Source organism: Heliangelus exortis, chromosome 4 (genome assembly GCF_036169615.1).
Source record: "Heliangelus exortis chromosome 4, bHelExo1.hap1, whole genome shotgun sequence".
NCBI lineage: Eukaryota > Metazoa > Chordata > Aves > Apodiformes > Trochilidae > Heliangelus > Heliangelus exortis.
Genome location: NC_092425.1, coordinates 1322573 through 1350151, shown reverse-complemented (window position 1 = coordinate 1350151; position 27579 = coordinate 1322573). Strand labels below are relative to the sequence as shown.

General features: G+C 45.6%; 2 protein-coding genes across 4 annotated transcripts in view; one reads left to right on the top strand and one right to left on the bottom strand.

The window, feature by feature from the left end:
* Positions 1-897: 897 nt before the first annotated feature.
* On the bottom strand, positions 898-17468 carry DAPP1 (dual adaptor of phosphotyrosine and 3-phosphoinositides 1). The gene is made up of 9 exons (XM_071742569.1): positions 17331-17468; positions 11508-11630; positions 8175-8308; positions 7293-7423; positions 5690-5737; positions 5401-5463; positions 3732-3817; positions 2767-2854; positions 898-2351 (listed from the first exon to the last, which is right to left on the bottom strand). The coding sequence occupies exons 1-9, from the start codon at positions 17390-17392 to the stop codon at positions 2301-2303; spliced, it is 786 nt and encodes a 261-aa protein (XP_071598670.1). The 5' UTR covers positions 17393-17468; the 3' UTR covers positions 898-2300.
* Positions 2300-27579, top strand: part of C4H4orf54 (chromosome 4 C4orf54 homolog) — a 52509-nt gene continuing 27229 nt past the window's right edge. The window contains exons 1-2 of one of the 3 annotated variants that reach the window (XR_011725626.1): positions 2300-2396; positions 4522-4668. The gene's annotated coding sequence lies outside the window, so the exon portion shown is untranslated. The other 2 variants (XR_011725625.1, XR_011725624.1) reach the window with 2 other exon arrangements.

Genomic DNA, 27579 nt, shown 5'->3' with positions numbered 1-27579 from the left:
CATCTCTTAATTGTTTGCAAATACACAGAATCCAGGAGCTTCCAGGCTGAAAAGCAAGCAGTGTGTGTGTCAGTGGGGTGATGCTCAGAGTCCTCTCAGGTGCAGATGTTACTGCTGACTCTCCTCCTTTTGAGGATTGTTCCCTTGCACTTTTTCCTGCCTTATTCCCCCCAGATTCCCCTTTTATGGCTGCAGTGTAGGATTCCAGCAGTGGAGCCAAGGACTGCTGGCCTGAGGGAGAACTCTTGGCAGTCTCTGCCTCAGGTTTGGGAAGGGGGTGACACTGCTCCTCTATTTACACCTCACCCACCCTCAGCATCAGGCAGGATGGGGGAAACTCTGGTGCTGGAAATGAGAAATGGGAATTCCTGGCTCAAAAATCTCTCTTGGACATTAAAATTCCTCAGCCAACCCTTTTCTGGTGATGCTGAGCTCCTGCCTTCAGCTTTCCACGCTGCTCATTACAGAGGCAGCTGAGCCCCGAGTCATCTCTGTGTGTTTATTTCTGGCAAAAAGCATTTCTCTTCCCTCTAGGCTGATTCTTGCTGTTTCCTCCTGCTCACCCTGCCCCTTGTGGCTTTGCTTCCCAGGCCAGCCAAGTGCCATTTCTTTTCCTGTCTTTAGTTTGTGACACACTTGCTCCTAACATCTTAATGCAGGTGTAGATGTGAGAAAGGGAAGGCTGCTTTAGTGGTGATGCTTCCAGCTTCCTTTCCAAGCTGTTCCCAGAGCAGTGATGCTGCTGGAGGCTGCTGCCTTGCACTCCCCCTTGTGCTGCTGCTGTCTCACACTAACTCATCCAAGCTTCTTAACTGAATGGGGGCTGCCAGCTTTTATACCACTTCTTTGAGGATAACAAAGCTTTAACAATACACTACAGGAATACAGAAGACCTCCTGTAGTTTTATAATGACATTTTATTCAGAAAACAATCTGTATAAAAATACTTACACATTTTTTGAATCTCTAAGTTGAAATACACCCCAATAGCTATGTCCAAATCTGCACTTTTTTCTTGCAGTATGTTGCCCCCCTTCTCTGAAGTCTTCTCACAGTAAAGGCATCTGATGACCACTGAGCTGCTGTGTGAGCAGCAGAAGCCCAGTGCCACAGCATTCTGCACAGCAGAAGGTGTGCATCCACTTCTGGTAGAAATGGGACCATTACCCAGGGGGATGTGTCCCCCTCCCCTTTCCTCATCCCTGGGGGGGGGGGGGGGGGGTCTTGCAGCTCAGTCAGCTGTGAAACCAGGCTCTGCAGTTGCATCAGAATTTGCTTCAAAATGTCAGGTTTATTTTGACTACAGCCCCAAAGTTCTGTGCTTCCACCTCTCGGCTCTGTTAGGGAGCCCCAAGCCCATGGTATCTGTGCAGTGGGAATTTCCATCAGGTATGTAGCTGATGGGTTCTTTTAAATGTGTGCTCTTACTGTACGTGGTGCTTTTTCTGTTGCTGATCTTGTTTACTATAAAGCAAGCAGCACTGGATTCTAGAACACAGTTCTGGACAAAACCTTGTACTGAGTTTTCTGCATGAGCCAAATGTACCAAATCCAGCCCATTTCTAAGGGGGACTTTGAGGGGGCCAACACATGATTTTAGTAACAAAGCTGGTGGGCTTCTTGCACAGCCCTGTCACCTGTGCTTAGGGTCCTGTGGAAGAGCTGCTGGTCCTGTGTGCTGGGAACCTGCTGCCTGTTTCTCATCCTCCCAGTTTGTGACCAGGAGCTCTGGCAGGATGCTGCTCACCCCCCACCCACACGTGCTGTGGGAAACAGCTCTTCACCTGCAGCCATCACACACCTGGACTGCACCAGAACTCATCCATCACCTTCAAAAGGGTGCTGGAATACTCTGGGTTGTAATACAGGGTACTATTTACAAAAAAACTGTCATTACTTCTCTCATTCTTCTTTTAAGAGCCTGAACAAAAGACAGAGTTAATGTTTCCAGAAAGGATTGGCTTTAAGTGACAGGCTCCAGGTTGCAGAAGATGCTGCTGATGGATAATTGAGATGGATCTTGCAATCAATTATCAAGGAGAGTGCCTCAAACAACCAGAGAAGCGTGACAGGGTGGCTGCTGTGAACTCAGTGTGCACTGTGCACACCCAAACCAACACTCTGATCTTGCAACTGTCTCCACCAGTGAGTGCCCAGCCCCAGAGCACCCAGCTGCAGAGCTGAGAGCCAGAGTCCCTGTGCAGGTACAGACAGGTGGCAGATGGCACTGGGAGATGTGAAACCCTCCTCTTGTCAGTGGTGCCTTCCCCTGGGCAGAGTGCTGCCAGCTGGAGGTGCAGCTAGGAACTGAGGGGGGCACTGTGCTGCTCCACCTGCTTCCGGATTTGTGACTGCAACAGGAAAAAAAAAACACACACATTACTCTTTGTCTGCAGGTAGGTGGGTGAACAACCCAAATATTGGTATTTTTTAAGACTTTCAAGCCTTTTTATTGTCTTCTCATTGCTTCTTGACCCAACACGTGTGGTCTCTGCTGGTGCTCCGTATTATTTACTGTCTGCTTAATTACATCCTTAAAGATGGAAATAATCTCCCCCTCCCAATGCCTGTGTATGCTAAAAGGGCATCCCAAGACTGCTGCAGTGAGTGTGCAGGCACAGACATTATGTGTGACCTGTGCATTCCCATCTGCACAGATCCTCCCTTCTGGCAGGCACTGGGAGCTGTGGCAGCTGGGTGGCACAGTACTGGGACTGATGGTCTGAGTCAGTCAGCCTGAGGGCACAGCCCCCAACACCCCCTTACCAGTTTCCAGCGTAGTATTTTCATCCACTCATCAGCCTCCACCCCAGTTTTTGCACACAGGTAATATGTCCTCAGTGGGAACACCAAGCTGCAAGTAAACAGGAAGAAATATTCCCTAAGTTGCTGTCACAACAGGCAGCTCTTCCTAGAACTGAACCCAGCTGGCCTGCACCAAGAGTTGGTAAGGCCAGAGCAGGGCAGGGAGGCTCAGCCCCTCTGCAGACACCAGCTCTCCAGTCATTTACAGCTTGGGGAGATGCCACCCAGCCCCACAGGGACAAAGAACCCACACTGGGACACAGAGGCTGTCACTCTGAGACCTGGAGCCACATCTGAACCAACACCTGGACTGTACCCACCTCCCATGGCTCTGGGCAACAACTGTAAACATAGAATTAGGAAAAGAAATGCCCAGGTACATGTAGGCCTCCTCCCTTCCCCAAGAAAAACCCCTTTTGCCAGCAGAAATTTGGCAAAGCCATGCAGGTTGGTTGACAGACTCCTGAGTTAGATGAAAATGGGGGTCACAGCCAGCATGGGAGCCTGCAGAGACACCCAGTTTAAAAGGACAGAGACAGAAACATCTGTGCCTGCTAATAAAAAGAGAGATCAAGGAAAAATAAACCAAAAACCATTGAGCATGCAAGGGATAACTCAGTGCCTTCTATTTTAATGGGATATCACTGAAAAAGCACTTTCCCATCAAATTCTAAACAGTTGGACAGAAGGACATTTGAAATGCTGAAGACCAAGCACAAAGTGTCTCTAATAGTGCAAACGGGGCCAGTCTGAACACAAATATGTTTCTCTAGAAAAAAAATTGATGCCTTCAAAAAAATGATGCCTTCAAAAGCAATGCCCCCAGAAATACAATATTGCAGCACTGGTTTATTATTTCCCACGTTTAAAACTCCCTTGGTGATTTTGGGCTTCCCAGCAGGGTGCAGAAAGCAGCCAGCACTTACCAGAAACAATTGACTCTTTCCTGGGAATAGTCAAACTGTACAGCTGAGCATTCAGTTAAGTCCAGTGCCCGAATTGGTTCTGTGGCCTTGAAAATAAAATGGTTTTTAAGATGTGAGCACATGAAGAGAGAGGGTAAGGCAAGAGGGTTCATCTGCAGGGCCTCCAGACCTTCCCAGGTACACCAGGCTTTTCCGGGCACAGGTACAACAGCTGTAATAGTGTAATCCCAATTTAGGGAATGTAACACCAGGGGTGCTGTGAGATGAACTAAGCCAGGTACAAAAGGAGAGGACAGTCAGATCCCATGGAGACAAAGAGCAGAGATCCCTGTTGGAGGGAAGTTGGATGCAGATTGCTGAGGGTCTGGTTGGGGCATTGTAACATAAACGACACAGCAGCAAATCTGATGTCACGTCCAGCTAAGGTTTACAGAGAGCAGGGGGTGGTTACAGGGCTAATCAGGCCTAACGAGCTGCTGGATGTGTAATTAATTCCTAAGTGCTTTAAAAGGATGAAGCTGTGCAGGGAGAAATGCAGACAGAGCAGGGTCTGGCTGTGTGAGCAGTGTCCAGGTGCCATGATTCAGCACTCTCCCTAAGAGTTTAATTCTCCCCAGGTGGAAACCCTTTGGTTTGGTTCAGCCTGAGACTGCTGAGCACTCTGGAGGAGGCAGCTGAAGCAGAACCAGCCTGCTCTCTCTGCCAGAACACCCTGGGCTGTTCCTCTGGTCTTCCATCAGTTGCATGGAGCTGTTTGTTGTTTCCTTCCTTCTGTTTCCCTCTGGCTCAGTGGCTGCTGGGGATGCAGAGCGCTGGAAGGAAGCCAAGAAAAGAAATGCCAGCCCAGGGCCACCAGCAAGTTCCTTGCCTGGAGGTGTTTGCAGAAACCAGGGGAGCAGCAGAGGCCACGTTCCTGCCAAAGACACCTTCCTGCCTGGTAAGTGACTGCTGCTACACAAATGTTTGTGCTTGGAAATGTTACCCTGGAAACTCAGTTCAGCTTGTCTTGAACTGAACTGAAAAGTGGTGGAAGGTGCTACAGATAATGTCAGGGTTTAGAAGGGGTGATGTTTGCTGAGAGAAGGCACTTGTGTCTGCTCTTGGGCTGCAATATGTGAAGTACACTTGAAACAGGCTTGCAGCTTGGCTGTGGTTATGAAGGAATAGAAGGGTGGTGAAACTCTAGAGGTGTTTCTTGGTTTTATGCAATTTAAGATAGAAATGGAACAGCAAACTGTAAGGGCAAGCTTTTTCCCAGATGCAGCAGAGTGCTAGGGAGGGAGACTTCTTTTAAAAGAATGGTTTTCTGTGTACATTGTGTGTGACCACTTGAAATCAAAGCAAAAAATCAAGGGATGCAAAGTATACTGCTAGGGCCTTCAGAACTGGTTTAATAGCACTGCTGTCTGCTAGGCTGTGTAGCTTAAAATCCACTGGAAAAAGCAACCAAAACAGCAGGTCTGAGACTGACAGAGCACAGCAAATCTTTTCCAGCTATAAAACCTATTAACTTCTCTTGTTGAAGTTATCAGCAAAACTTGGATTTTATTTGAATAATAAAATCAGTGTGAGAAACTTTAGCTTGGGAAGCTGTGGTACAGATGGAAGAAGTCAGAGCTATGAGGAGGCTGCAGAGGCTTAAAGAGTAGAACTGGTGTTTGCTACTTACTGTCTGGTCTTTGAAATACTTAAGCTCATTCCTCTGCAGTGTAAACCACCTTGTCTTCCAGTTCTGAAAGATGAAGAATGGGTGGTAATTGTCTTGTGAGAATTTCATGTAATGCTTCTTAGGGAAGGAAAACCTTTAAAGCTGTTCCCATGCTCTGCTCTACAGTTGTTGCTCAAAATATAAGTTGCTCATCTTTGCTGGGGAGTGCAGGGGAACTATTTCAGCTCCACATTGCTCAGCTTCTGGAGGTGATTACAGAATGAAAGCAAGGAGAAAGTGTTTTTCTTACCTTGACTATTTTGCCTTGTTTTATCAAATATCCTTCTTTAGTACCAAGCTGTGAAATAACAAGGAAAGGGATTTGGGTTAGAGCCTGAGCTCTGCTTCTGTTTCCCACCTTTCTGAGAAGAAAAACCTGACCTGCTGTGTGCATGTGCTTACTGAAAAATTGGGTTTTGAGCTGTTTCTCTGCCACCAGGAGTGACACTGGGACTCTGACTTTTCAGAGATGGAAACTCTGTGTAGCAACCATGCTGGGGGAGTGCAGACCTCTGAAAACCTAATTCTTGCCAAGCTAGTTACTACTTTTCTTGAAAAAACACTGCCTTTTTATGGGTTGTATGTGGAAATGAAGTTCCTCTGGAAGCTAAAGTGGTACTTGGCCAGGAAGTTGTGAGATACTTCAGAAATGGTTCTTTTATCGACTTCATTAGCCCGTGTTAATGTACTTCTTCCTCTTTCTCTCAAAAAAACCCATAGTATGCAATTAAAATTCTTTCTATTCTGAATGATACTGCTGAGGACAAACCACCTGTCTCAGTTACATCTGGGTTACTGGGGATTTGAAGCCTCTGATGAGTGCCAAAGTGACTCAGAGATATCAGAGCAGGTGTCCCAGGTGGATATGAGGATATTTTCTTGTACCTCCCAGCAGCTCAGCAGTGTTGAACCTGGCCCAGCTTATTGCTGCACTCAGAGGGTGGAGCCTCTCCTGTCCTATCCTTCTATTTTGGGTTTAAGTCTGGGTCAGGATACAGCAAGCTGCCTTCCTGCTTTGAGGCAAGGTGGTTCTCAAGTAATAAAACCCAAGAGTGACAACCCCAAAAAAGGGATTTTGAGTTAACATACTTATTGGGATGTAGATCCTCTTAACTTGCTTGTACTGCCTTGCAGTTTGGGGTTTTCTTTTTCAAATGTTTCTGTCTGTCTTGGACCTTTTTTAATTGACTTAGAGGCAAGTGATGATCCTTCCTTCCTCCCAGTTAGGGCTGTATATGGCTAACTGGGAAAGGTAATTCTGGCATGCTAAGGGCTGCAAAGATCATAAGCAGCAATGAGTTTGTTAGGACTGCTGTTGGGTTCTTGTCACCTAATCCTCATGTTGACTGAGTAATACAAAATATGGTAAATCCTTTAGCTGTGGCTTGGTTTTGCTGTTTTGTGGGGGGGAGAGAGAGAGAAAAACTTCCCCCTGGCTGTAAGGGATGTTCAGCAGAATGAGGGCTTACAACCTGCTGTAGGTACTGCTGCATCTCATGAGTGTGGTCAGCAAGCTGGCCACAGAAGTGTTGTGTTTGGTTAGGGTGGTGTTTGTAGGGTTCTGTGGTTTGTTCATTGGTTTGGTTTTGTAGGATGGGATTCTAAAAGGAAGGTAACAGGAGAATGAAAACCTTTGGTAGGTTCCTTGTTTGGAGGGCCATGGCTAGGCTGTACTTGGCATGGGACTGAACAAGTCTGGGATTCTTTTGTCTCGCTGGGCAAAGGCTTCCTTTTTTTCCTTCAGGGGTATTTACACCCCCTGAAGGGATAAATTACCAGTGCTACCCCATAGCTCACTCCAACCACACTAAAGCAGAGGCAGGAGAAGCTCAGCAGAGCAGAGCAGAACTTACTGAGGGAGCATTGGGAACAAGGTCCCTCTCTGTCCTGCCTGTCTGCATGGCTGTGTGCACCCGCACAGACTCGTAGATGGCAGGCTCCTCCACTGCCCGGGGGTAGGGGTGCTTCAGGACAATCAGAGTTCCTGCAGAGGAGAAGAACAGCAGGCAGTCAGCTGGCAAGGCAGCCTTGGAAAATATCTGGCAGCAGCTGTCTCTCTGTGGCAGAGCTGACTTCACCTTTTCCTAAAATTAAAAGGTGGAAGAGGTACGAACCTCCCCAAAGTCTCTGCAGCACTCCCTGGCTCAGGCCACACACACATGAGAAAACAATCAGATGCCATAGATGACCCTCCCATACCAATAAAACCAGGCTAGTATTTCTAACAGGTGTCATCTGAACATTTTAGGCTGTGTGAGGGGTATTTTGTACAAAAATCCATCCAGGGGCACTTGTTGGATGCACTTCTCCAGCCTCACTTCCTTGGCTCTGCTGGGTGGCTCAGAGTCCTCAATACCTTGGGCACCTGGACCTTGCCTCAACCCATTCCTTTACCAAACACCTTGATTTGGTTTTGTCTCTCTGTGAGACAAGGTTCTGTTCTCTGTGAGAAGGTTCTGCTCCTCCCAGGACGTGTATTTTGAACTGCTTGCTTCTCTCTCTGAGAAACCAAAAGGTGCTCATGTCCCTGGTTAGCTAAAAACCCAGAAAGCTCCCATGTGCTGTGTCTTCAGAGTGCTTGAAAGTGCTTGAAGAGGAACAGTTTACACACCTGAGGTTAATACAGATGGTTTAGCAAGAGATCTACTTGGTAACAGACTGGAAGCTGTTTTTACTATAGGTCTGTGTGAAGCAACACTACAAATGTGTCCATACAAAGGTACAGCTCTCCTTACCTGTTTCACTCCCAATTAAAGGCTGATTTGCAAAATGCATGACTAATTCCTTCAAGCTAGGAAACTCATTAAATCCAAATCTGAACGAAGTTCCTGTATGCTCAATATGGAAGTGTTTCACAGAATCTTTCCCCCTAAAATAAAAAGGGAAAACTTGTCAAGGCATAAATGCCAAAGGTATTTGTCATGTACAGCCCTTAAACAGCAGCTTCAACTAAAGGAAACTGGGCCCAGATCACAGGCTGACCATAACTGTCCTGGCAGTAATACTGCTGCCATTCCTGTCCCTCAGAGAATCCCAGAATGGGTTGGGTTGGAAGGGACCTTAAAGCTCCCCCAGTCCCAACCCCCTGCATGGGCAGGGACACCTCCCACCAGCCCAGGTTGCTCCAAGCCCCATCCAACCTTGGACACTGCCAGGGATGGGGCAGCCACAGCTTCCCTGGGAAACCTGGGACAGGGGCTCAGCACCCTCACACCTTATGCAGCACATCTGAGACTGAGATTTATTGAGAAAAATCAGTAAGAAGACCAAACAAATGAGGTTTCCAGCCTTCTGTCTAACCAGGATGCCATCCCTCCACTTCTTGGTGCTGTGCCTACCCAGGCTCACTGAAAATGCCTTCTGCTTCTCTCTCAATAGCAGGCTGCCTCCTTTTTGCACCTGAACAGAGATTTAATGACCCGACTTCAGGTACTTAGGGCTTTAGGGTTTGTCTGCTTTGTACTCAGATGAGTGGCTGGTTGCTGTAAGGGTGTCAAGCCTGAGCTAAGGTTCTGTCTTGGGGCAGTAACAGCACTTGCTTATGGAAGGTGGTGGTACCAAGGGAAGTGTGGAAGGCTTCATTCCCCAGGCAGGCAATTGTTTTGACTGCAGAAAAAAGTGAAGCATTTATTGCAAACATCTCTTCTGTGAAAAACTTACTTCTCTTCATGGCATTCAAAGCAGACCAGAGAAAAGTTCATCTCAGGAAAAAAGTATGTGGCAGCTATACTGAAAACATGGTGAGGGAAGGAATCCATGGTATGTTTTCCATTGTTCATTGCCACTCCCACTGATATTATAATATCAAACAGGTATTTAAATAAGTATTTACAGTTGAGCAGTACTGGTGATACCTCCCATGTTGTGCACTACACTCAGCTGAGCCATGATGCATGTTGTGCTGCTGTGACTGCTGCAGTGATAGGGCTTTCATATTTTAATTTAATTTCACAGGAAATATAATGTTGCAATGTGAGCAGCTTCTACTCTATTTCCTAGTTCCTTTTTAAAGTTGGCCAATCTAGCTGGGGGAGGAGATTTCAGGCAATGTATGATCTCTCTCTTAGAGCTGTCAATAAAACCCCAAGGGATGATTAAGCATTGTTTCCACTTAAAGCAAACTATAAAAATGACTGAAGTTCCTTCTGAAGCAGAAAGTAAAGTAAAAGCTATAGAATGCATTCTCTCTATAGGAGAGACAAAAAAATTGACAGCCAGATTTGCTGAAGTTATTCTTTCTACAAAAGTGTATCCCCAAAAAACTGAATTGGTTATTCTAAAATTAAGTTTTAATATTAGTCAAAAAATGTGAAAGAAAAGCTTAGCTGTAAACGAGCAGCAGGAAGCTATTTAAATGTTTTAAAATAAAAAACAGTATTTCAAGGGAGCTGTACCACCAAAAAAATAATGTAACAGAATAAAAGATCAGATTCCAGTCTGGGATATTCAGTTCACGTGGTAATGCAGAAAGTCTTGTTCCTTTTTGGAGAGCTGAATGAGAGACTGGAATTGACCTGAAGCAGACTTTCTAAGGCTAGAATTTATTACAGCAGAAAATTTATTTTCATTAACTAACATTTTAACTTTTTTTCCCTATTAAAAAAATATTTACCTTTTATCATGGTAATTTGTTTTCTGAGTGCCCTTTAAAACTAGCTTCAAGATACATAATTTTTTTCTTAAAAAAAAGAGGCAGGTTGCCCAAATAATGCTTTTTTTCATTTTAAAGTTAAAGATATGAACCATCAATACAATGATTATTTTAAATTACTGTTTGATTTGTTTGTTTTTAAGGAAAGTTATTACTTAAAGCACTACTCTTAGAGTCTTGTTGCTTTGTAACTTCTATTTTTTGTCACTAAAACTTGTTACTTTGAATAATGCTGATTTTTAACCTCACCTTCCTGCCCCTGGGGCATAGAAATGGATATCCCCCAGTGACAGTGATTTCAGATTCTGGTCCAGGCACCTTTGTTCCTGGGTCTGCTGGCAGAGACAAGGAGTTCCCACAGGCTTTAAAGACCTCTGGGGAACAGGGTATGTGCAAATTGCACTTCCCTTGCTTTTCCATGGACTGCAGTTCCAAACTAGAAAGAGCCCCTGGTACTAAATGTGTAGAAATTCTCCATTTCAAAGGGCTGTGTTCCCATCTGCTGGGGTTCTGAGCAGCTGGCACCATGATACTGACCCAGGTGACTGCAGCTTAAGAAGTCCCTGTGACTCAACTGAGCTGCAGTCACTAATTATTCAGAGGCTCAGTTTAAGGCAGAAATGAGTTTCAAAGCACTAGTTAAAAATCTCACTCTGGGACCTTAATGTCTCATGCAGCTGGCAGAGGCTAAGAAAATACTTAAGGCTGGTGAGTCCCACCCAGCTGCCATGCAGGGTCTGCTTTGTGTGTCTCTTGCACACCTATGTCATGTTCCCCTTCCTAAAATATTGTGGCTTCACTCTTCTTGGGAGATCCTCTGGCAGTGATTCAGAACTGATGTGGATTACTGGAACTGACTTCAAGGGCTTGACCTCTGTCACTTGTGAAATGCTGCTCAAACCAGTCCCCTGTGAGCACTCAGACCAGGACAGAGGTGTGGAACCATCTACTCAAGCACTAAATCATCCCTGAGAAATTATGGTTCCTATAGAGTGATGCAGAAACTGGTGAAGTTAGCACTTGCTAACTGGTATGTTTACTGCTATCCTCACCATAAAACTCTTCTTCTCCCATCAGCTGTTTCCTGAACTCTTGTAAGTGACATACAGATTTTTACCATGCAGACTGCAAGTCTACAGACAATCCACAGGATGATGTATTTTACCAACAAGATAGGCTGGAAAGCTGAGAGTAATTTTCATATCCAAGCCAATTTTTTTCTTATTCTAACAAAACATCATTCAGCAGGATTTACACCACTAGGAATATATATTAAAATAGTTTGAGCCCTAGGAAAGAAGTAATTCTGCAGGACATGTTAGTGCATGAGACATGCAAACAAATGTAAGGGGAAGTGAAGATTTTTCAACTGCTAGTAGTGCAGCATTAGGTGAAATAATTTCTGCCCATACTCTACCTTACAGAGAGGGAGTACAGATCTTCCCTTTCCTGGCTTTTCCTCAGGAGATAGCTTCCATCCTGCCCGTTGGAAAGCAGCAGTGCCTCTGCAGCATGTCTAGTGAGGTTATCATGGTACCACCTGAGGAGACACAGGGGGACAAAGCTCTGAACTGACAGCTCCAGCTGGGTTGCAGGCACACTGGGAGAAAAGAGGATGCAGCTAACATGGATAAAGTTTGGAGTGAGCACCTTTCCCACAGGCACCTTTTCCCACCACCTTTCCCATGCAGCAGCCTCCTTTGACACACTCAGAAAACTGCTCTATTTGTTGTGATTGACAAAGCTGTGTACAAACCCTGAAAATTCTACTTGCATGAGCAACAAATTACCCAGGTCTATGTAGACAAGGTGACAGCAATTTTGGGAGGTACACAGGATCCTTGTATCTATTTTCAGAGCCTGTGCTTCCTGACATACCGACACACTTTGGTACACTTCCTCTTTTGGGGCAAAAATGCAACACTTAAACCCCTCCCATACTCTCTATTTCCCACAGTTGATCTGCACTGCTAAGATCTGCACTTAAGTGTATTTCTCTAAATATAGTTTTTCACTTGGAGGATAACCTTGTTGGGAGAAGGAACCAAAATTAATTTAATGAACAAGAATTTTAGGGCATCTTGCCGTTGTTGAGTAATGCAGGACAACACCCTGTTGCCTGTTCACTTAATTTTGGTTAAAACTAACTTCATTAATTTCTCCATTTATGAAAAGATTCCACACTAAATCCACGGGAAAAAATCCTGCAAAGAAGACCATTAAATGTTTACTGCTTTGTTTCCACCCAGCATGATTCCCAACAGGAACACTTCATTTCTTTCAATAAAAAAGGATCTTGTTAGAAAAGATTTTGAGACCAAACACAAAAAAAGAGACAGAGCTATAGAAGGCTGGAGTGCCAGTCCTGTAGGAGCAGAATTAATGATGGTGACATTTGCCCAACAGGCCCTCTGGTGCAGAAGGAGGAGGGGACACTGTACCCAGGGCACAGGCTCCCCTTGTCTGTGAGGAGAGGTGCTGAGTCCCTTTGAACCCTGTGTGCTGGCAGCACTGGGGGTCAAAGTCTATCCCTGTGTCAGCCAGGGAAATAGAGCTTGACTGGAAGCAGAAGCATGATCACAGCACTTTCCAGACTTTTTATCATGACAGTCACACCTCATTTCACTTGGAAGACTCTTTCTCTGTACCTTGATCATTGCAAGTTGCCACGAAACCTGGTGTCTCACACCAAGTTTTAACTTTTAATTTAGATGGCTGCCTATCTGCAGGGCCAGCTGGCTGACAAACTGCTTCACTACAGACCCCAGAGAGTCAGCCCCTTGGAAGACAAGAGCCATGTGAGCCTCAGGATAGGCAGGGCATTGCTGTGCTGGCTCTAGGCAGTGCTCCATGGATGTTCTATACAGTAGGATAAACCAGTGCATGTTTAGAGGCTGAAGTGTCATCATCCTGTCAGCCAAAATCTGCTGTGGAATTAACTGCTCAAGAAAGAGATCAAGGTCAGGTCTGTCCCAACATGACCAAAGGCAATGTCAGCATCTGTGCTTGGGGCTGGGCAACAAGCCTGGAGCTGGCTGCAGGGGGATTAACTTTTTACATCTCTCAGAATACCCAGGGAACACAAAGACTCAGCCACAGTTAACCTGAGGATGAATGCTGAGAGACTTTGGCAATTCACTTCTCAGCCACTTCTGTTTTCAGGCTGTGTAACACCCAGCAGAAACACTTGCTTGTCTTCCTCATAAAAATGAAAGGGCCAGCACCAGAAGAGAGCCCTGCAGGAGAATCTGCCTGCCAGTAATTTCTGGTGTCTGCAGTAATAACTCTGAGGTGTGCCCAGCTGGCAGATAAGCAGAATGGGCAGAGGTCACGTTTAGTTTTTGCATCCCTATCAGATCACATCCTCAGTTACAACCTGGATAGAGTTAGAAACTGTGGGTGTGTTTGGCTGGTGTTTGTAAAGAGGCAATTCCAAGTTCCTTCTCTGAAGCAGGAAGGAGGTTCCCACTGTCCAGCTGGGAAACCTCTCTGCCCCCTGCCCTACCACAGGGGATTCCTGTACTCCCGGGTGGGTGGGTGGGTGACCATCCCTCTGGAAGCACCTGGAGCCCCCCAAAGCCAGCTCTTCCATCTCTGAGAGGGAACATTAGGGGGAGATGGTCCAGATGTGCTCTCACTAAACCTGCAGGGATCATACAGAGGAGTTTTTTACCCTGGGTTTTGTTTGCTTGTTTATTTGGGGGAAGGTGGTTGGTTTGTGGGTTGTTTGGTTGGTTGTTTTTTTGTGGTATTAGATGTTGGCAGGTTTTGTACCTTTTTTTCATATTATAAAAGGATCTTCTAACCACACTGAGCTGAATTTTCCGACACTTTGCAATTATATACTAGTTTCAAAGGCATATTCCCATTCTTGGCTTAAAGGAATAATAAGTACAGTGTAGTGCTTGATGGAGTGAGCAGGAAGGCACTGAGTAAGGAAGCAAAATCAGTGTTATCCAGCCTTAAATTTCATGTATTCTAAATGTAGGCTTTCACTAGTTCAGCTTCTGCTTTTCACTTCAATTTTCTCACCCTCTTCTCTCAACTGCCTTTGTTCTGAATTTCACCCATTTCTTCAGCCCACTTTCCAGCTGTTGTAATTATGCCCTTATTTGCATCAGAAATGCAGATAAAGGAATTGTTACAATCACAGGTGCTGTCTCAGTTGTATGACTGCCTCAATTCTCCATTTTTATCATCATCTGATCTAGGATTGTGGTCTGATTTTATCCCCTCTTAGTAAAAGTAAGCCTGAAGGAAGTGTATTGTTCTGTCTTCCAGTTGCCATCTGTCACCTTACTGTCAAACCTGGAGCTGGAGGAACATAAAAGCTGTGCTGCAAGGCAGGGCAAAGATAGCTCAGACTGCAAAAAAAAAAAAAAAAAAAAAAAAATTACCAAAACCTTGTCTCCTCTGGCCCCATTCCTTTCACCTCCAGAAGACAAACACTGTTGCCCAAGCCATGCTGTGACAGAATTACCAACCAGCCTGTAATTATTCTGGTGACAACACACTCCACATTCTCATCTCTTGTGCAAGTAAGAATGAGCTGCAATGTGGAATTCCCCAGGCTCTCATCAAAGGTGATCAGGTGCAGGAGTTTCACTGCAGTACACAGAAAGGGCTGGCCAGAAACAGCCAGGCACACCTCCAGGGGAGACTCACTCCCTCGATTCCCTTTTCCTTAAAACCAGCATGCTTATGTCTCTTTTGACAAACTTTAGTGCTTCCTTTTAAATACTTTGGTAGACTTAGGGAGTAAGTTAGTGAGTAAGGTAAACTGTTTATAACGTGCTTTGATTTTCATCTTCCTGTTCCTTAGACATTAGTTCTACCCATAAACACCTGGACAGTTAAGCTGGCAGTAAGCTGAATTTTTACTTTGGACTCCTGGTTGTTTGACCATCCAAAGTCTCCAAATACCAGACATCATCTATCTTAGACTGCAGATTTATTTAATATGCAAAAAAAAGTCCAAGCCATCAGTCTTGCTTTCTTTTCCTGTGATGTAACAGAACAAAGTCTATCTTTACAAATACTGAGGCTCTGGAAAACAAAATCCATTCTGATAAATAGCTGTAGATAGATACAGATCTTTCAGTGACTATGCTTGTCAAATCTTATTCCTTGATTCTGTATTTTGTGTGTGTGTCAGATGGGATGCCTCTAGAGCAGGGATAAAATGAGGATAGGTGTTGTACATACGGATTGATTTTTTTTCTTTCCCCTCCCTGTTGCTTTTCCCCTACCAGCTCCAATATTCTCAGTGTAATTAGAGGAACATTAGAACAGAACAGGTCCTCCAAACCTAGCAGAAAGTTCAGACAGGTTTTACCTGTCCACCCATCTACATTGCTGACAAATTTCCCCTTTGACCATCTGACTGGGTAAACTACACGGGTATCTTAGTAACAAATCTCCCTTCTCTTCAAAAATAAATAACAAGTCCTTCCCATTTCATACTTCTTCAAACCTGTAACTTCTTTGACTGTTGCCCAGTAAAGCAGAAGCTCTAAAATTAACTACTTTGAAATCTCCCCCACCCTGTCCCCAAAGGTATGTGACTGTCACAGTGTTCCTCATTTGCATTTGCTTCTGTTTGCCTTCTCTAAGGCACTGGCATCTATTCACACCAGGCTCACACCTTAGGTGTGCTAGGTACAGTGTCAGGTGTCAGTGGAACTCAGCACTGTGACACCACCTGGGGCTAAACCTGGGGTAAAAAAAACCCTTGTGGTGTCTGAGAATTCAGTGTTATGGAGGGTGACACACCTACTCCTCACAGCTGAAAAAGTATTGACCTTAAAGCAGCTTTTAGACTGTGCTCCTTCACCTCTCTGCATTTAACTCAGCACACCTTCCTGAAGGGATGCTTACTACTTTGTGGTGGGGTTATTTATTTTGTGGTAGGGTTATTTATTTTGTGGTGGGGTGCAAAGTTTAGCTTTTCCATTGAAGTGGAAATGTAGTATAGGGTGATGCTACAGCTTTGAAAAGGCAGGTTTGTAGGAGTTCCTTCTCCCTGGAACCACACCAGGCTGTGGTCCTACACCATCATCTCTGAGGACAAACTCCTTGCCAAGCAGAAAGGATGCACACAAGGAGAGGTTGCTGGCATAAATCAACTCAGGCCATGTATTCTGAATGAAAAAGTGGTACTGGGTTTTGGGTTTTTTTATGGATTTCTGTAGATACTTTTTTAAGGGTGAGTGTAATGTGACAGATGGAAAAGGATGTACCATGTACTCCGTGTGCCACCACGAAGTGACTGCATTTCATAGTTATTAGAGACTCCTGTAACAGGTATTTCATTAATAGGTTCCTCTGAATTGGGGAAAGGATCACAGAATGGTCTGGGTTGGAAGGGACCTTAAAGATCCTCTTGTTACAATCCCCCCTGCATGGGCAGGGACACCTCCCACCAGCCCAGGGTGCTGCAAGCCCCATCCAACCTTGGACACTGCCAGGGATGGGGCAGCCACAGCTTCCCTGGGAAACCTGGGACAGGGGCTCAGCACCCTCACAGGACAGAATTTATTCCTAATGTCCAACCTCAATCTCCCCTCTCCAAGTTTTAACCCATTTCCCTTGTCCTCTCCCTACCCCCCCGTGTCCAAAGCCCTCCCCCAGCTTTCTTGTAGCCCCTTCAGATATTGGAAGGTTGCTCTGAGCTCACCTGGGAGCCTCCTCTTCTCCAGGCTGAACAACCCCAACTTTTTATATTTATAGTTGATCTGTAGACACAGCCAATGCTAAATGACTTTAAATCAGGACCCTAGTAACACTGATGCTACGCTCAGCAGTGTGGAGACAGTCATTCCAAGTCTCTCTGTCTCTCAATCTTTTCCCCCAGCGAATTAATCACTAAAACACAGGCTGCGTTTTTCCTCACCCCCCTTTACCTCATTCCCCGGCAGCAATTACGCCTCGTTACCAAACCCAGCAGCTCCCACCCCGTCTGACCACCAACACCAGCACCTCCACCACCCCCCGAGCGGCGCCATTTTGCACAGGGACCCCCGCGCCCCTCAGCAGCCCCGGGGCTGGGGCCGCCATTTTGCGCAGGGACCCCCGCGCCCCTCAGCAGCCCCGGGGCTGGGGCCGCCATTTTGCGCAGGGACCCCCGCGCCCCTCAGCAGCCCCGGGGCTGGGGCCGCCATTTTGCGCAGGGACCCCCGCGCCCCTCAGCAGCCCCAGGGCAGGGCTGGGGCCGCCATTTCGCGGAGGGACCCCCGCTTACCCCAGAGCCTCCAGTTCCCCGTCCAGCGGCTCGGTGTCCCCGTGCTCCCGTCGCTGGGTCATCGTCCCTCCGCGGATGTCTCACCGCTCCGTACCGCCGGGGGACGCTGAGGAAGTGCGCGGCCCGGGCGGCGGCCCCAGCCCCGGGTAGCACCCGCCCCGTCCCGGTGAGGGAGAGACCCGGCCCCGGGGCTTTTTCTGGGGAGCCTGAAGTGCAGGCGGCCAAAAGTCCCACGGGGTAAGCTGGTGGTGCTTGTGCGACGACGTCTCACTCATCTTGGTGAATGTTCGCCCCGTCTGCTTTTTTTTGATCTTCCCCCTCTACTCTTGTGAGACCTCAGCCGGTGTGGGGTTCTGGAGCCCCCAGGATAAGGACATGGAACTTTAGGAGTGTGTCCAGAGGAGGGACAGGAGGCCGCTCAGGGGACTTGAGGCACCTGAGGAGCCACGCTGGGAGCTGGAGTTGTGCAGCCTGGAGAAGAGGAGGCTCCAAGGAGACCTCAGAGCACCTCCCAGTACCTGAAAGGACCTGCAGGCAAGCTGGGCAGGGATGTTTTGTAAGGGAGTGTAGTGGCAGGGCCATAGGGTAATGGTTTTAAATTGGGAGAGCATAGATTTTGGTTAGACATTAGGAATAAATTCGTTAGTGTGAGCCCCTGTCCCAGGTTTCCCAGGGAAGCTGCGGCTGCCCCATCCCTGGCAGTGTCCAAGGTTGGATGGGGCTTGGAGCAACCTGGGCTGGTTGCAGCCCATGCTGTCCCTGCCCATGCAGGGGGTTGGACCTGGGTGAGCTGTAACCGTTCCAACCCAAACCGTTCTCTGATGCCCAGAAAAATACCAATTTCCAGTTCCTTTATACCTTGCAAAAGTTCACAGACTGAGGTGTTTCACAGACATGGATTTTTCCCTGGCAAAGGGTGTCTGTCACCTTTACAGTGTCTGCCAGAGTGTTCTGTGGGGAAATCTGTTGAGTCTTACTGGATGAAGGTGACATCTGTATGTATTCTGTGAGTGGTGTTAATTCCTGGGCGTTAATTACAGTACCCCCCATCCCATCCCTGAGTGTCCCCTGGGGTTTGCAGTTTATTCCTCTGTGTTGGGGTGCTGGGCACAGCTCTCCTCAGGAGCCAGATGATTTCTGTGGGCATCCCCATCCCTCTCCATGCAGACTGTGATCATAGTGTCTCTCAGTAGTAGGAATATAATGCAGGAAGATGCTGAAAAGATAATATCAATCAGGGAATTAAGTTTTTATCAGTTAAGGAACGAGCCTTGTGGATGAGAAATGCCTGAGCGTTTGCTAGTGCCTATTCTTCCAAATGCAGTGTGCTGAGTAGGAGTGGTTATTTCTATTCATAGCCCATAATTATTGCAGGTCTAGCAAAATCTTTGCTACACTTCTTTGAGAACAAGGCAGAACTCCAATGTGTAAAATAAATAGATGTCAGGATGCTGTTTTTCCAGCCTCACACACTGAAGTTTTCAGTGGGTATCCAGTAATGAAAATCAGTTGTTTCCAGAAAACTGGTATTTGAAGCATCCAGAACAGCTACCTGTTTTCTCACAAGTAATCATGTGAAGAGTACACTCAGTGTGGAGATAAGAACAGTCATTTGGACAGGCTCATTGAAATCCTGCTGCCACTGCTGGTCTTGAGGAATCAGTTTTGGTAGAGCTTTTCTAGCCTCTGGAATGGGAAAATCTTCAGAAATTCCACAGGTCAGATCAGATAGCCCTGCTGTTTTTCCTTTCTCTGGCTTCAAAGTGCTTCTGTACTTGACTGTTCACTTCAGCAGCCAAACAATCAAATGCATATTTCACAAATAAGCTGGGAGGTTTTTTTTTTCCTGAATAGGAAATTTTATTTTCTTTTTTACCAGTGAAAAAACAAAAATCTTTCTGAGTTTGTCCCTTGCTCTACTGCTTAGTGAAAGTTTGTGATCTGACACTGCCTTTGATAACCTGATCCTGAAATTGGTAACCTCGGGTGAAATAGGTGCTTTTGACAATTTGCTTGGGTTTGCTGGGTGGTTTTATTTATTATTGTTCTCCTGTTTTGAAGGCTCCTTTGTTTGTTTTCAGCAGTGCTGAACCCATTCAAGGTTATCTTACCTTTCCATGTTACTGAAAGGCACAGAAAAGCAGTTGTCAAAGTTTCTGCATTACTGAGGAAAAACAGAGAAGGAAATGTAAAAAATTCCAGACAGTCAAGAACCACAACTAAGTTGCAGTGAATTCTGATTACATCACAAATTGCCTTAAAAGTTCATCACTGCAGGCTTAAAGGTGTTTTCCAGCGTGTGGTGGCAGGAGAGGGATTCCATCTTTCTCTGCACCCAAGAGTGCAGCGTTTCCTCTTTGTGCACGGAAAGACAGAAAGTAAAAGCAGAAATTCTACTTCTGTGCAGCATGAATCAGCCTTCCCTATAATGCAGTCTGCTTTATTTTGGTTCTCTAACACACGTCAGCCATATTACAGAAAGGCTGCAGATTGCCAGCTTGCATTTCCTGACAGCCAACATACTTTTTACTGGCAGGGTTTTGGTCTCTTTCCCGTGCATTTGGTCTCTTTCCCCATTTTTGTGTCCGGTTTGAGCACTGCACAAAGCAGACCTGTAGATAGCAGCAGTGCTCTAGCACTTGCTGCTCACCCCAGAGCACTCCTTAGGGAACTGCAGAATAAGGTGCCTTTCTGGAAACCACTGAATGGTTTGGGTTTGTTCTCATTTCCTCACGCCTGTCAGTCATCGGAAACAAAAATGTAATTTAATTGAAAGAAAAAAAAGTCTTGAAATCTTGCTTGAATTACTACCCCATCTCATGAAAAAAAAAAAAAACAAAAAACCCAAAACCCCACAAGCCAACTCCAAACCCTATGGTCTTCACTTCAGGTCATGAATAAATAGAAGGTAAACTGTGGTCCTCAAAATGGGGAAGTGCAGACCAATGATGATTGATACATGTCATTATCCTCTGTCTCACTAGGTTACTACTGAATGTTATAATTAGCAGCAGACTCCAATAACTGCTTTCCATTGCAGGACTCACAGACTAGCAGGTGCTTTCTGTTGGGACAGTGCATTTGGAGGTGATGTGCCTCTGTTTGGACAGAGATTTTGTAATCACTGTGATCACCAGGTTATACCGTGTGTGTCCTGCAGGTGGTCAGGGCCCTGCATGACAGTGGTTCTTCCAGGTTTTCAAGTTTTTACAGAGCAATTGCTTAAAACTGTGCAACACCCATGTCCTCTCAAGCCTTTGTAGTTTCCTGCCAAGTAGGATGGGCTCAGCCACGTCACCTGTGAATATGGTTACATATGGGATCACAGATATATTTATTTAATCATTCAGTTTTTTAAGTCTCTGAACTCTGCTCTTAGTAAAAATACTCTCACTTCCTATACATACACATATGTGTGACTTTTGGAACCAAACATAGGATTTTTAACTGTGTAACACCTTCTCCTCTTGTTTGTTCAGCTCTAGGAAAACCAGATACCCCCTTAGGAGTAAGCAAAGAAGGATTTCTTTCTGCTTTGTGAACTTAAACAGGGACATGAAAATCGGTAGAGAAAGTTTCCCTTGATGCTTGTTTTGTTTTTTTTTTCCTAGTCCTTGCTTGCTGTGCATGAAGTGAAGAGCTGAAGCATGTATATTTTGAGATGATAGTGGGAGATTAAATGCTTCTAGTCAGAACAGCTGTGTTATTGCATGTGGTTCAGTTTTCACAGATTTAATAACCTGGATAATGATGTGAAGATTACGTGTTCCCAATTTCAGTTCTAGAAGGAAAACTTTCTAGGAACTTTCTCAGTCCACTGTTTAACACATGTGTGCACTTGAAGCCTTCTCTGCACACACAAAGTCTTTTTAAAATTTCCCACCTTAAAGCAATGTTGTTCTTTCTAAATAGTGCATGTTGCAAATGCTTCTTCTATGCAGCCAAACCTCAAGAAATAAACCCATCAGAAATAAACATCTGGGAATTGTCTTGAAATGAGAAAAATAAGTGTTTCAGTGGCTGTTAGTGACAGCACAGAAGGCAAAGGAGAGCAAATCTTTTTGCCAAAGACCCATGGGAGGAGCAGGGATGGAGCCAGGCAGCTTTACGTGTGGGCCAAGTGGTGGCTCTGGAGCAGGGCTCTACTGTGTCTGTCTTAGTCCCAAAGCCTTACAACACCAGTGTTCCCACTGTTGGCAAATGGAAAACAGAGGGATTAGAGCCTGTAAACGTTAAATTCACAGCATCAGCATTGGACTTACCAGAAAGCATAAAAACAGAGTGTTAGTTTCAAGTATTTTGCTGTTGAGTACCTTACCACAGGAGAAAGAAAAAATAGATGAAGATGTAGCATGTGCTCTTTGGTAAAAGTATTTTGAAATACAGAATTAAACTGTTTAAAGTAGAAAAGAAGTTGGGGGAAAAAAACCTGATAATTTTACTTGCTGGTTTGAGAAATTTGGTTTCTTGTGTGATCTTATTACAGCTCATGTACATAAGATTTTATTTTATTTTCATTTTGAGACTTGCCACTGGCTTTTTGCAGCTTCAAAGTCTAGGTTCAAATAACATATAAGATGTATGGGTGCACTATGAAACTCGAGAGCCCTTCCCCTTTATGCAACTGTTTATGGACACAGTGACAAACTTGGTGTAACACTGAGAGCTAAATAGAAAGGAGCCAGGGGAAATATTTTACCCAAGTGAAATGATGGTATGTCAGTAGCTCTGCAAACCCGACCATGGCACCATTTGGCATGGGGTGGCACCCTGGCTGCAGAAGCAGGGTGCTGAGAAGCTGGGTCAAAAGGAGGTTGTCAGTCACTTTGTGAGGAAAATGATTGCAATTGCAGGGCCTGTTCTGTCCTGGGGAAACGGGGCTGATACGCTGCTCACATCTGTGTAATAGAAACCCAGGAGGCATCTTGCTGGAATTATGGATGCCAGGCATTTTCCAGAGCCTTGTCAAAAGCTCAGTTCATTGCCAGTTGCTAATTTAAAACTACACATGCCCCACGGCAGGGTGATTTTTTTTCTAAAAAGGGCAAGAACCTAACCTTAGAAAGGGGGCCGATGCTCTATAATTACAATTTCCTGGCCCCTGAGCAGTTCAGTCGGTGCTCAGTGTGCTGTGCAGGCCCAGCACTGAGGGCACATGGCAGGAGTGACCATTTGCAAAGCCAGCAGTGGTTTCAGCTTCCCCTCTCTGTCGGGGCATTTCAGCGACTCTAAAAACCAATCCTTTGTCACATTAGCACCCGGGAGCAGCCACCTCTCCTGGTCCTGGCTTATATAAATAGACACCCCCCCAGAAGCCTGGTTTTACCTGAGACACCCAGCCCTGCCTGGCCTCATCCTGGCCTGCCCACAGCTGGGAGGCTGGAGCAGCTCTGCCCTGCCAGAGGAGGAGAGGCCGTGCCCCTTGCTGTGCCCAGCACCCTCTGTGCTCTGCTTGGGGTGTCTTTGGAGGGCTGTGCAAAAGGAGGATGGGGCAGGGGAGGTGGGAAACAGTGCTGTCGTCTTCTCCTTGTTCTGCCAGGACTGGCACTTTGCTGCATTTCAGCTGCTGTTATTGCCTGGCTTTGTGGTTGGTTGGTTTGTTGGTTTTTTTAACAGAGCGAGTGCCTTCGGCCAAGTAGCACAGTGGGTGGTGTTAAAAAATCCCGTGTGCCCGTGCTGCTTCCCCATAGTCATTTATTGTGCCACGGACTCCAGCAGCTGCCCTGGCTTCCCATGTGACATACGTGGCAGGTCTGTGCCAGCACCTCAGTCAGCCCCTCCAGCCTTCTTATTTATACTGCAACTTGCATAGCAGCCACCTCACCCCACTCCACTTGTTATAATTAGACCTGGAAAACCAGCCCGGATAAACACAACGCAAATGTTAAAACTCCTGAAACTGATTGACACAAACAAGTAAGGTAGCAGAGGGCCGGGGAGGTTGGGTGTGATGTGTCCTTGTCAGCAGGACAGTGGTCCTGCTCTCTTCTGAATGAAACAGCAGCTTTCGTGTTGTGGTTTCATTTTGCAGGGGGAAAAAAGTGTTTTCCCCCTTGGAAGGCTCCACTGTGCAAGGAAGGAGTATTGTATGGTGTATCTGCAGAGGAGTGGTTGTCATCTTTGGTTTCACTGCCTTACAGCACAGCAGGGTTCACTCGTGTTTGTCTCTTGCAGAGTTGGTGTAGCTCAGACTTTGTCAACGTGCCGGGGATGTGCTCCAAGTATAGGCATGGATCTGATTTCATTGCAGACAGGCAAAACTAATTAAAAGGTGGTTGTAACCCTGAGATAGGGATGAGTGAAATGTAAGCTGTCGTTGCACAAAGTGCCTGTGAGCTGAGAATAAAGCAGTGATGATTTTTCTGCTTGACGAGTAAGAATGAAGGAAACTGAGGTTTAACTGGCAGCCCTGATACTGTAAAGAAAATGGAGGAGACTTTTAGAAACATGGGAGTCATATTGTTATTGCAGCCTGGTTTGATTTCAGGAAGTTAAGAAGCTCCTCCTTAAACTCAGACATTCAATTTGCACGTGTGTTCAGTCAATGACTGCTTTCTTTCCCAGTCCTGGCATACCCTGAGATTTAATACCTAGAAATCAGAATTTGGGACCTCTTGTTGGCCACCCTTGTTTCTTGGCTTTTTTCCAGTTTTTACATTTAGTACGTGGCATGAGTTGGAATGGGTTATGAGTGGGCTCCCAGAAAAGCCCAAATTTGAGGAAAAAATGTAGTGATAGTCTCCACATCATTACTTTTATGAACATTAAAATTTAATCAACTTCTCCCTTGCTTTGAAAACTTTTGACAGCCCAGGAGTCTGTTTATCAGGGGTAGAGTAAAAGCCAAAGCACATGGTCTGCTATCTATTGAAAATTGTAATCATGCATGAAGGCAAAAAAAGCTTTGCTTACATCCAGGAAATTCCAGTCATTTAAACTACATTTTACTGGTGTGGAAAATGATGTATTGCACACATGGATGTTACTACAGAAAGCGTAAGAGCTTTGTGTGCTGAGCAGAAGACTTCTCAGCCATATTTATGTAGGGGCTGGAGGATCCTGCCCAGGGCAATCATCCTCACAGTACTAAAAGCCAGACACTAGCCACACTCTACTATAAGCCTCACTACTATAGCCAGAAATGAAGAGGCTCACTCCAGAGCTGCAGGGGCCCAGAGCACTGTGCCACAGAGATGGTGCTGGTTTACTGAAGAGCCCCAGAGATGTGCCAGTGCTAGGCAGAGCTCTGAGATTTTGTACTTCTGGCATGGTTCAAAACTGCATCAAATCACCCCAAATATTGGAGACAGAGAGTCACAAGTCTGGCTTAGCTCTGCAGGCTTTGTAAGGCCAAGCAAGCTGTTCCACAGCTGGGAGCAGAATCATAGAATCAGAGAATTTTTCAGGCTGGAAAAGACCTTCAAGATCTTGAAGGTCCAACCTGTCCTAACCCTGTTACCCTATTTCTGATGACCCAAAGTTCTGATGAACCCAGCTGCTTTCACAGATTAATTCCCTTCTGCATCACTAGTGAAACTCTGCAAATCACTGGCTTCTGGGAAGGAAACTGTATGGCAGTGAAAATTATTAATGAGACTGAGACTATTTTTAAAATGCTAAAATTAAGGCCAGTCGTTTAGGAAATGCTGCTGAAATTTATAGTTGTTTTAGTGCAAGTTTAATTGCCATCCTGGGGCTGACAGAAATAAAGTGAAGCTCTATAAATGAAAAGTCCCCCGAACAAAACCACTCTGATAAAAAATGCAGAATCAATGTAAAGATCTCCAAATAGAAAAAAAATGCTTATCTGCTTCAGGTAGTAAGAACTATTTTGACTTCTGCATTGGCTGCAAGTCACATCACAGTGTTTTTTGCAAAGATGCAGCCAAACAATTTGTAGCAGTTAATTCTGGATTTAACATAAAGTATAGCCCTGAGAGGCTGGGGAGTGTTTAATCTGTGCCATGGTTTGCAAGTGATAACAAGAGTGTTGATAACAGAGGTGTATTGACAGTCAGGTTGGCTAAAGGAGAGCTGCAGATCCAGCATACCTTGGAGGTGTCTCACCAGCTCACAAATAGGGATCACACTCAGCATCTCCAGAAAAAATCCTGTGGAGTCAGATGTGGAGGTGGGGGCAGCTTAGTTGATGCCAAGAAGGAAAATGTCACTTGGACTCTTTGTCTGCTATCACAGTTCAAGAAATAACCTGGGCAGCAGCAGCCCTGTGCACACTTAAAAAATTCTTCTTGGGTGGGATGCAAGGTGAAAACTGGTTTTGAGGGTTATGAGCACTGGGTTCTGCGGAGCACTGCTGGCTGCTGTGTGCTGCCAGCCTGCACTTAAGTACTAAACGTTTCCTTTAGTATCCGACGTACAGGGAGTGTCAACTCTTTGCACATTAAAGCAGCCTGACGCCAGAAAACGCCTCGTTTTTCCTGTCCTGCTCTTAAATTCAACTTTTCCCTAACATTAGGGATGTATAGACACACAAAACCTTGAAGCAGAGCTGTCTAGGGGCTGTCTGAGCACAATCACACATGGTGCTAACAGCAGCAGTGGAGCAAAGAGGAAATCTTGCCCAGGAGGAGTCCTGTTTCAGTGGGTACTGTCAGGTCCTGCCTGTCACCACACAGCAGATCCTTACAGGAGTGTACACTACAGGAACTGCAAGGGAATTAAAGCAACATCAGCTCTTTCATGATCAACCCCCGTGGCTTTGGGGAACACTTGTATTGTCAGGCTGATAAATAGATTTTTTTCTTCGTAGAGTTTTTTTTCTTGCAAAGAAACCTTACTGCTTTGTGGGTAATCCTGTATATAATTTTAATGTAGCTTTATGAAATAAGTCTGAAGAAAAGGCACAGAGAATAGAAGTAGCAGTGACAGTTTATAATTTTGTGAAGGGTATGAAAAGGTTCTGAAACTTTTCCAGGTGATATCCAAAGGCTAATCTGCTGAGGAATTGCTCTGAATTCCCTCCCTTCCACTTGGGATAGCCTTGCAGCTCTCCAGATGAGCCATGAAGGTGTCCTATCATCTCAGTTTCAAAGCCATTGATTTAAATTTCTACATCTGGGGTTAGCACATGATAATCTGAAGCCAGAGGACTGGAAGAATTGAATTGTCCTGACTTCAGGGTGGCAGAGGTGAAGGGGAAGAGTGAGAGGCTCGGAGCATCACACCCTCCCTTGGGGATGAGCCAGGGACTTTGCCTGTTTAACACAGGATGAGCAGCCCTGCTGGCACCGGGCTGTGTCCCTTCTCCTTGAAGGCAGAGCAACGTGGAGCAACTTGCAAGTCAAACCATCCTCAGGATGCTTGTTGAAAACAGCTCAAGCTTCTCTGAGGGCAGGGGAAGTGCCTTGCTGTCTTGCTCTTGCACATAAATTTTCTCAGAAGAAATTACCTGGCAGGCATTTCAGGAGGGTGTCCAGGAAAGAGCAGGGAGGGGGTGCCAGCCTGGGATTCTCCACATTGCTTCCTGCTGGTCAGTGAGGCTCACGGGAGCCTCTCTCTTTCCCCTGCCTCTTGGTAAAGGTTTTGTGGGCTGGCACCTACAGGGAGAGCCCAGGAGGCAGTGGAGTTGGCTGAAAGGCTGTGTGTTTGGGCAGGAAGAACTGGAGTCAGACTTCTCAGCTCAGTCACTGCTCTGCAGTAGAATGCATCTTTTGATTAAAAAAGAAAATTAACATTTTTATGGCTTCTAATTCTAGCTGTTAAAAAAAATTATTCTTTTCCCCTAGCTGAAAAACATGGAGACTTTTTTTTTTTTTAATTGAAATATTTTCCTCCAAATGCCTTCCCACTGGTTCTGCTGCTTGCCCTGAAGGCTAACACTTTGTCAAGACCACTACCTTTTAAAGGTGCCACTACCTTTAAAACCAGCCACACTTTTAACTGTTCCCAGAGTCCAGGCCTTTTGAAAGAGGAAGGTGTTCTCCTTGGCTTGTGTGAATGTCCAGCATGAAAACAACAAAAAAGCCAAAGCCTTTGGGCATTTGTGGCACTAAGAAACTAAGAGTGGCATGAGAGGAAGTGAAGGAGGTTAGGGCAGGAACTGCTCTTCCAAACACTCCTTCTTATTTTTTAACTTCATAACCAACTCTTTCACTATATCTTAACTACTTTTAGTACATCCACTTAAAGCAGAAGTGGAGAAAAATTGCTGCCCAAAGAAAAATGCAGGCAATGGCAGATTTTTTTTTAATTAAGCATGAGACAAGTATTTGGTTCCTTGTTACTTTAA

Excerpts from the sequence above, each read along its gene's own strand:
- DAPP1 (XM_071742569.1), bottom strand. The coding sequence starts at position 17,392 with ATGACCCAGCGACGGGAGCACGGGGACACCGAGCCGCTGGACGGGGAA. Across the intron at positions 11,631-17,330 it reads GGGGAACTGGAGGCTCTGGG|GTGGTACCATGATAACCTCA; the intron begins GTAAGCGGGGGT and ends GTGTCTCCTCAG. Across the intron at positions 3,818-5,400 it reads AGTATTTCAAAGACCAGACA|GCCACAGAACCAATTCGGGC; the intron begins GTAAGTAGCAAA and ends TTTATTTTCAAG.